At 41.6% G+C, this 8,514-nt stretch overlaps 1 protein-coding gene across 1 annotated transcript in view; it reads left to right on the top strand.

Annotated features, from left to right (window-relative positions):
* SMOC1 (SPARC related modular calcium binding 1) overlaps positions 1-8,514 on the top strand; it is a 114,793-nt gene that overhangs the window by 8,263 nt on the left and 98,016 nt on the right. The window contains 1 exon segment of the mRNA XM_019472077.1: positions 3,257-3,277. Within this exon segment, the coding sequence (XP_019327622.1) occupies positions 3,257-3,277 (21 nt within the window).

The raw sequence follows: 8,514 nt of genomic DNA, 5'->3' as shown, positions 1-8,514 counted from the left end.
GGCCCACTGAGAGCTGGTTGCCCTGTATGCTGCTGTCACTAGTCTTGCTAATATTTAGATAGCGCTGAGCTGCTTTTTGGGGGGTGGATGCCAACCACTAGTCTATGCCTTCGTTGTCCCTATCTATCTACCTATTTTTAAACAAAATGTCTTTACTGAAAGAAACATTAAACATTGGACCAGGCTGCCCAGGGGAGTGGTTGAGTCACCATCCCTGGAAAAAGACCTGTAGATGTGGCGCTTAGGGATGTGGTTTAGTGGGCATGGTGGCGTTGGGTTGACGGTTGGACTCGATGATCTTAGAGGTCTTTTCCAACCTTAATGATTCTATGATTCTATGAAACCTCAACTGGGGTCTGCAGCACTTTATAGCTATAGTGACTAGAGCTCTCCTGAGGCTTACATTTGAGCAGGGTGAGGGAGTGTGATTTGCTAGTGTCTTCTTGTTTGGATGAGGAGAAATGCATGCTTTAATTCCTACATGGGTGGCTGCTAGGTGGATGGGGAGAAGTGATTACTGATACTTCATCTCCCTGCCAATGCATTAGCTTTCCTGCTATCCCCTTAAGCAGTATAGTATCCCATGAGCAGTAAGCAGCCTACCCTTCAGTTGTGCTATTCAGTGATAAAGCAAGTCCTGCTTCTTTTGATCCTTCCTACTGGTGCCACTTCTTCCTGGGCTCATCTTGTTATAGGTCATAGTGCAGGCTGCTGGAAAGGTGGGCAATATCCTCCAATCAGAAGAGGAACCTCGATCGTTGGGGTCAGAAAAGCAAATTCCTTCAGATGAGATCAGGCCTAGCAGCCTCTTAGGCTATAGAAGGTATGAAGAAAGAAAACTGCTTAACCCTGTGCTCACTGTACTCTTCCAGATGTGGTGACGGTACATGTACTACTTACTCTTCATAGTCTGAAGTGGTCACAAAAAACTGTATGTGGAAGCTGGTATCACAGCCTGCTTTAAGTCTGTCAACTAAAAATGTCAGTTTGGTCTTTGTCCACTGAGAAGTCTGACCAGTGAGCCTAAGCATGTGTTTGTACTGAGGCCAGGTCTTAGACCAGACGGAAAGAGATCCAGAAAATCTGAGGAATCCAGATAAAGCCACAGCTGTTTTGCCACAGCTTTCTCAATAACATGCCCTGAAAAGGAAGATGAGAGACTGCAATAATCTTGCCAATTATCTGTGTCAAAGATTTATTGTGCAAAGGTCTCGTATTTGCTTATATTAAGACTGATATCCTGCTCCCTTCAGGGAGGCAGACAGCAAAAATAGACCGATATGTATGTTAGATTTTTTTTTTTAGCTTCCACTAAAGAGACACATACAAATTGCAGCACAAAGTTAGCTGAGCACTTCCAGAACCCCAGTGAGTGCAACTGGAGGAAAGTTAACCTGGGGAGTGCTGTGTGAATTTGGACTAGAGGTGGCTACTTGTATGGAAAGCTGTCAGTCCTGGACCAAATGGCTCATGTATGAAGGTACGCCGCTGGCTTGGATGGCTTTTAACTGCAAGGGTCTTGGTGACAATGAAAGTTAATGTAAGTTGTGTTTAAGGTGAAATACTGTAGAACTAGAAATGCTCTAAAACTTATTTCCACAGAAAATGAAGAAAGCACGTCTGCCTCTAGCAACATGAATCAGCATGAGCATTCTGCAGCTCCTCACCGAAAGTGTGAAAAATAGTTCAGTGTAGCTGGAATCACCCTTTCTGCAAGTTGAAAGTAAACACACTAAAATAAACAGTTCTATAGTACAAAATGTTGTGAAAAAGCTGTCAACCTGAGAGAGTGAACAGCCTGTATGAAGATCAGTCACTAACATCTTCCTGCTTGGATGTGGGGATTAAGTGTATGTTATAACATGGGGGGGAGAGGGGAAGGGAAGGGAAGCACTTTGGGAAAGGAATTTTGTATCTTGATGCTGCCCCAGGTTGTTGGTATGAGTTTCCCCAGCAAGATACCTGTAAATGTTTCTTCTTTTGAAGACACCCCTGTCCTTGCTTCCCCTTCTACATATTAAAGACTGCAGACCTCATAGCAGCAACCCTGACAGCTTAGTGACGTTCCCCTGCATTACAAGAAAGACATTGAGGTGCTGGAGCGCGTCCAAAGAGCAATGAAGCTGCTGAAGGGTCTAGAGAACAAGTCCTATGAGGAGTGGCTGAGGGAACTGGAGAAAAGGAGGCTGAGGGGAGACCTCATCACTCTCTGCAACTACCTGAAAGGAGGTTGTAGCGAGGTGGGTATTGGTCTCTTCTCCCAAGTAACAAGTGATAGGATGAGAGGAAATGGCCTCAAGTTGCACCAGGGGAGGTTTAGATTGGACGTGAGGAAAAATTTCTTCACCAAAAAGATTGTTGAGCATTGGAACAGGCTGCCCAGGGAAGTGGTTGAGTCACCAACCCTGCAGGGAATTAAAAGACGTGTAGATGTGGCACTTAGGGACATGGTTTAGTGGTGGACTTGGCAGTGCTAGGTTAAAAGTTGGACTCAATGATCTTAAAGGCTTTTTCCAACCTAAATGATTCTATGATTCTATGTATGATTCCTTGTAGATCTTAGCGGGAGGGGTTCTGCTGGGAACATCATGCAAACCATGTCTGTCACTTCAGTATGGAAAATACTACTGACCTGTGTAAACAGATTTTCATGCTAAAACAGACTTTCATGCTAGTGTAATAGTAATATTGCTGGGTAGTTCAGCAGTAGTGATAAAATGCAACATCTTATTCCCAAGCTATTGGAAGGCATGTGAACTCTACTTGAATAGGCTAGAAAACCTTGCATGCTAACAACTTGCTAGTTGGAAGTGGTGTTGCCTAGTTTGACTCTGCAGTAAATGGCAGTGCTGTAGTGATGCTTGACCTGTTTTTTTCCTTTAAAGTTCAGCAATCAGCAGCTAGATTACTGCTGCAACTTTGAAGAAAGACATAGGTAACTACAGTAAAGGAATCCTATCTGCAGAAACCAGAAAATGTATTTACTCTTCGGTGTATACAGTAACACTTTTCTGAATGTTGTCTGTCGCCCACAGCAGATGATGGCATTAAAGCTAACCATGGTGCAGCTAACAAGGATCCTTCATTCTTGCCTCGCACGAGCATTTTATCTTAGAACTGTCTCTCTAGCTCTTCCAACTCCTAAAGCAACCAGTACATGCATCTTGTCTGTTATGGAAAGGTTTTTATTATACATTTAGATAGTCATATTAAGTGACTTTTTTTTTTGAGGTGGGAGCAGGGAGCAAAGAGTTAGTTTCATACCAGCAGAACTGAAGTTCATATCCTGAGCCTTCTGTGTAGAGCAGGTTCTTCCATTTGTGATCCAGAAAGACTTTAGTAGTGGGGAAAGCTGCTCTGCTACTGTCTGTGCTGTCCCAGAAAGCTCTGACTGCCTGACAGTTCGAGGAAGCATTGTCCAGCACTTAATTCGTACAGAGGGCTAAACTCTGCGGGTGGTTACTCCTACAAAACTGAGGGAAGTATTTGGTTTAAATGTAAGTAGAAAGATGAGAATTATTGTAAACACTGTAAAATACAATGCAAACAGAACTGCAGAACAAAGTAATGAAACAATGACTCTTTCCCTTAGGGAGTTAGGGGGAAAAGTTTATTTTTTCTGACTTTTGACAGGAGTTTCAGTTCTGTTTCATACATCTTTTCCTGATTCTTTCTCTCTTGCTCTAAATTGCTGGCTGGCATATTTCTTTTCTTGGTAGCAGGACTATTTTTTTTGGTTCTGAATTTAAACCTTGCCTTAGACTTAATGTGTCTGTTTGGGTCACTGTAGAATCCAGCAAGGTGGGTTTGGCCCTTGAAGCAGTGAGTGTTAAGAAGCCAAGCCTGGGATCCTTATGATAATAAAAGCACCCTACTGGAGGGCTATTCTGAAGAGTCTCTGCTGGCCTGCTAAAGCAAGAGTGTCTTTAAATGTTATCATTTGACTTGTATAAAGTTGAGTCTCTGAAACTACCTGTCTGCAATTCAGACGTGATCTTGATGTCAAATACCTGCATGTATTGGTAGGCGGACATCACTGTGCTGCAGTGTTTTGTAGGGGGAGTGAAGACCTATTAACTGCAAAGTTAATACTTCTGCTAATGACAATGTGTCATTATTGTTGCCTCTTAATCCATAGGCTAAAAGTCCAGGGATAACACAACCTCTATGATAGTAGGAAGAAAACCTTTATTTTCTTTCTTTTTAAGAGCGCTGGAATAATGCTAGCCATAAATGTGAGAAAGCTGCTGCTTTCACAATATTGGCAACATGAGCTACTCTATATTTAATATGGGAACGTGATACTATGTATGAACAAGGTGAAATTCCTGTCTTTTTTTCTTCAGTTTCACTGTCTTTGACACTTTAGAGGAGTAATAGAGTAAATAAGGGCAGCCTCCTTTATTACTCTGTATAGCTGATGGGGCCAGCACCCAACTCTGAACACCTCTCTGGAGATGGTAAGGTAGGCCAATAGAAGGAGACATGTCAAGGTAGTTATGTCCCCAGTCAGAAGTAATAATAGTGCTTCAGAAGCTTTGACACTGAAGTGTTGGTGATAGTACATGTAAAGTCAAATGAAATGGGGAGAAGCCCCGATGCAGCCATCTTCCCCTGAGAGTTGTCTTTGGTTAATCATTGTCTTTGGATCATGTAGGCATAAGAATATAGTTAAGAAAAGCGAACCCTTTAATGTTCATAGTACCTCCTTTTTTTATATCCCTTCTGTGCAATGGAATTTCAGTCTTGGCATTCAGTTAGTATACCTCTACTGATGGGCAGCCAGCCCTTGCTGGGTTTTGAACTAATGAGCTCAGTTATTTCTAATAATCTACTTCTTGGTTCTGCTGTTGGCAGCAGTAACAACAACCATAATGAAGGCTGGGTGCCAGCTTCAATTTGAACGCCTCTTTCAGCATTTTAGAAGAATTGATTTAAGAAGGACTGACACTTGTAGAGATACGGAGTTTTAATGGGTGGCATTTTCCATCCTGGAAGATCTACAAGAACAAAACATTTGTGGTCTGAGGAGTACCTTTGTACAGTTGTATTTCCGTTGGAGCTCAACTCTGGAGATATGGCTGCCAAACTGTATTTGTAAACTATGTTTAATCTTCACGTCTCCTCATGTGATGATCTCCTAGCAGAGTAGAGCAGTTCCAGAGATGGTAGTCCTCTTCATACACCTGCCTTGTTTACAATAGTAGTGTCTAATACATATGGCTGTGACTGAAATGAGACACTGGCTGTGGTGTAGACTAGACAGTGGGGAAAGAGTACCTGGCTTGATGTAAGCTCAGTTGTATCTGTTTTGCTGTGTACTTACATAATGTGCCTTGTGTGCATGCTAAAGGGAATTGATGGTACTCACCTAGGAGACAGGGGGTGTTCAGGGGGTTTCAAAGCTGTCTTTGGTAAGACTTGATATCCACTTTTTGCAGTGGGTGGTCTCTGGCATGTACAGAAGGTTTTGTCTTATTGGGGAGAATGACTGATGGGAGGAGAAAATGTGGCTTTTATCTTCTTGCCAGTTTGGGATGTTTAGAAAGCTTATCAGCTGGCTTGGAGACTCCATTTAAAGTAGGTGCCCTGCTCTACAGCAATAACACCGTGGAAGGAAAGGGCAAAGTACTTCGAGTTCTTGAGAGAAAGACAGTGTGAGACAGTGCTTAAGAGAAGGGGGTCTGGATGAGTTGATGTCAGGTGATGAAGCCAAATTTTAAGGGCTTTGGATTTAAAGGGAAGCCCTTTATAGCTATCAGGCTATTGATGGAAACTCAACAGAGAACTTGTACTTCATCAAATCGATTATTCATTTAAGAATGCTTCAGCAAAACTTGGTTGTAATCAGACATGCTTGCAGTTAATGCGTATCTCTGCATTACATAGCAAAGACTTGTGTGAGAAGCTTATTTGATATCAAGACTCTTCTGCTCTTTGAAACAAGGAAGAAGTGTTATGCTGTTCATTACAGCATAGTGAACGGTATTACTGTAATGTTCGCAAACTTGCATTAGCAGAAACTTTGAGACAAATTCAAGGGAAGAGTCTTGCACTGTTGTTCTTGAGCAGTGATAGGCCCCAGAGGTTCTAGTGGAATTATTAGGAAGGAACTAAATATAGGTGGAGGGGAAGATTACTGTGGATTACACAGCTGGATCTAATCAGGTAAACTTCTGTCTTCTAACACTTCAAGAGCTCAGAACTGATGGCCCCGCAGCTTGCCCCTTCTGTCTGCAGTACTCCAAGCTCTTGTAAATGGGGAAGAAGCTTTCCTAGGCTGACTGCATAGCTGGTCCTACTAAAGGTAGTACAAAGGGGAAAATATGCTTGAGAAAGTATTCTTTCATAGCCATTTCCTGTATGTGGCTAAGCTTCCCATGTGAGTGCACAGAACTCTACAAATCCTGGAACTGACTTTTAGTGGTTTATACAGTGGAGGGTAAAAAAGCATGTACTTCAATCTCCTCCATGATTCAAGAGAATCAGGGCCAAGAGGGTTTGCTCCAGATCATGAAGAACACATGCAATGTTTTAAAGCATTCAACATGATAGCATTCGTGTAAGGATAGGGATCACTCTTCCTGGAAATCTTGCTTGAGATACTGTCCTTTGTTAAAGTATACATCTGACATTACTTCAACCCTTCTGCTTTCCTGAGAGCTTCTTTGGAGGAAAACATATCCCATTACAATGGAATAGCTGACTTCTCACTTTCTAGTGACAGCACAAAGTTGTAATCCTGCTAGATTTGCTAGGGGAGAACAGCCTCAACTATTGTCATGACAAACTAAAGTAGGGGATATGGTTACTCAAAGGAGACTAACTTGGCATAAGTTACACAGAAGGATGTTTTGAGTTTGTTTTCGAGTTATGCTGAATAAGCAGAGGACTCCCTAAACCAGAAAGACTGGATCAGGTTATTAAACAATAGAATTTACTAAAGACAAGATGCTACCTTTTGTGTCAATGGAAGTTTTGCCGTAGTTTTCTCTGGGACAAGAAGTTCATTGCCTGACTATGCAAACATCTGGATTTTCTATCTGGTTCAACATGTATAGTAGCAAAGCTAAAGAGAAGAAATAGTCCAAGTCAAACATGCCTTCTCTTGTCAATGTGTTTGACAAATTAAATTTAATCTCAAGTTTGTTCTAGGCTTACATGTCATTTTGGCTGCAAGAATAATCTGAGTAGGAGAGTGAGCTTTGATAGAAGCTGAAGTAATGTTATTTCAAAGGAATTAAATCAGTCTCTACCTTAATATTGCCAAACTTACTAGAAAGGCTTAGAAGTAGTGTGTTAGAAATGTGAGACTTTAGCTGAAACTTCTATTTTGTGTGTTAGAGTTTTGGTTTCCTCCTCTGTTCAGTTATCGGTATACTGATCTGTGGTACAACTTATGAGATGCTTAAACAAACTTGATGTTTATAAAATTGAAGTCACTTTTTATAAAGGTGATACAGGCTTTGGATAAAAATTCTGTGGAAAAAGGGATTATTTTAAAATCTGAAATGAACTTCTTGTCCTTGATGTCACTGGCATTTTCCTTCCCACAAGTCAACTGTAGTTAAGCACTTGCATAAACTTGCACCTCAAAAGCAAAAAAGAGGTATGATTTTAGAAGTTCACTCCCTGACTGCAATGGCTTTTTCTTTTCTGTTTAAAAACAAAAACACAACAACAAAAACCCCAATAGAGCTTCTCTGGGATTAGGTCTGATTTTAAGGGTTTCTCCTGAACCATTTGTCATAGGTGGGCTCTTCAAATATGCTGTTAGGCAACTTCTTTAGATCTAGTACCTCATCTTCTAAAAGCAGAGCACAGCTGCTGCGTCATGTTTGGTTTTCTTCACAAACTTATCCCCAAAGTATTATTTCCTAGCTAGAAGTTCTCTAGCAGATGAAGCACAATACTTAAGTGCTCTCCTTCATTGTAGTGGCTTATGCAAAAAAAAGATTGAGGGAGGATGGTGGGGGGAAGGGAGAATCGCTGTAGAAAAATGAGGTTTCTGGCCTGTAAGGGCAGAAAACTGTCTTGAATTCAACTCATACAAATATATCTAGAGTTTGCCTGCTTTATGATGTGATCCCATATGTTTGCCCAGCCTTTCCCATCCTCAAGCACAGGCTGTATGCTTTGAACCCATTCTTGTTTGCACAGCTGGGGGCCTGAGGTTGAAACATAAGTGGTGCTTTAACTTAGGCTAGACTCTTCACTTTGCAGGTGGGATGACTCAAGGAATAAAAGTATTACAATATCCTTCTCGTAAGTCCCTCCTCTCTGGGGAAAGTGCTGTGCCCTTCTAAAATTTGTTGGGAAAGCCTTAAGTCTCAGTATAAAACTGTAGGATGCTAGAAAACACCCACACAAGGACTGGAAGTTGTTAATCATAGAATCATTAAGGTTGGAAAAGACCTCTAAGATCATCGAGTCCAACCGTCGACCCAACACCACCATGCCCACTAAACCATGTCCCTAAGCGCCGCATCTACTCGTCTTTTAAATACCTCCAGG

This window comes from Aptenodytes forsteri, unplaced genomic scaffold (assembly GCF_000699145.1).
Source record: "Aptenodytes forsteri isolate BGI_AS27 unplaced genomic scaffold, ASM69914v1 Scaffold3, whole genome shotgun sequence".
In the NCBI taxonomy this organism is placed as follows: Eukaryota; Metazoa; Chordata; class Aves; order Sphenisciformes; family Spheniscidae; genus Aptenodytes; species Aptenodytes forsteri.
The sequence above is the reverse complement of the archived record's forward strand: the minus strand, read 5'-3'. Positions and strand labels throughout refer to the sequence as shown.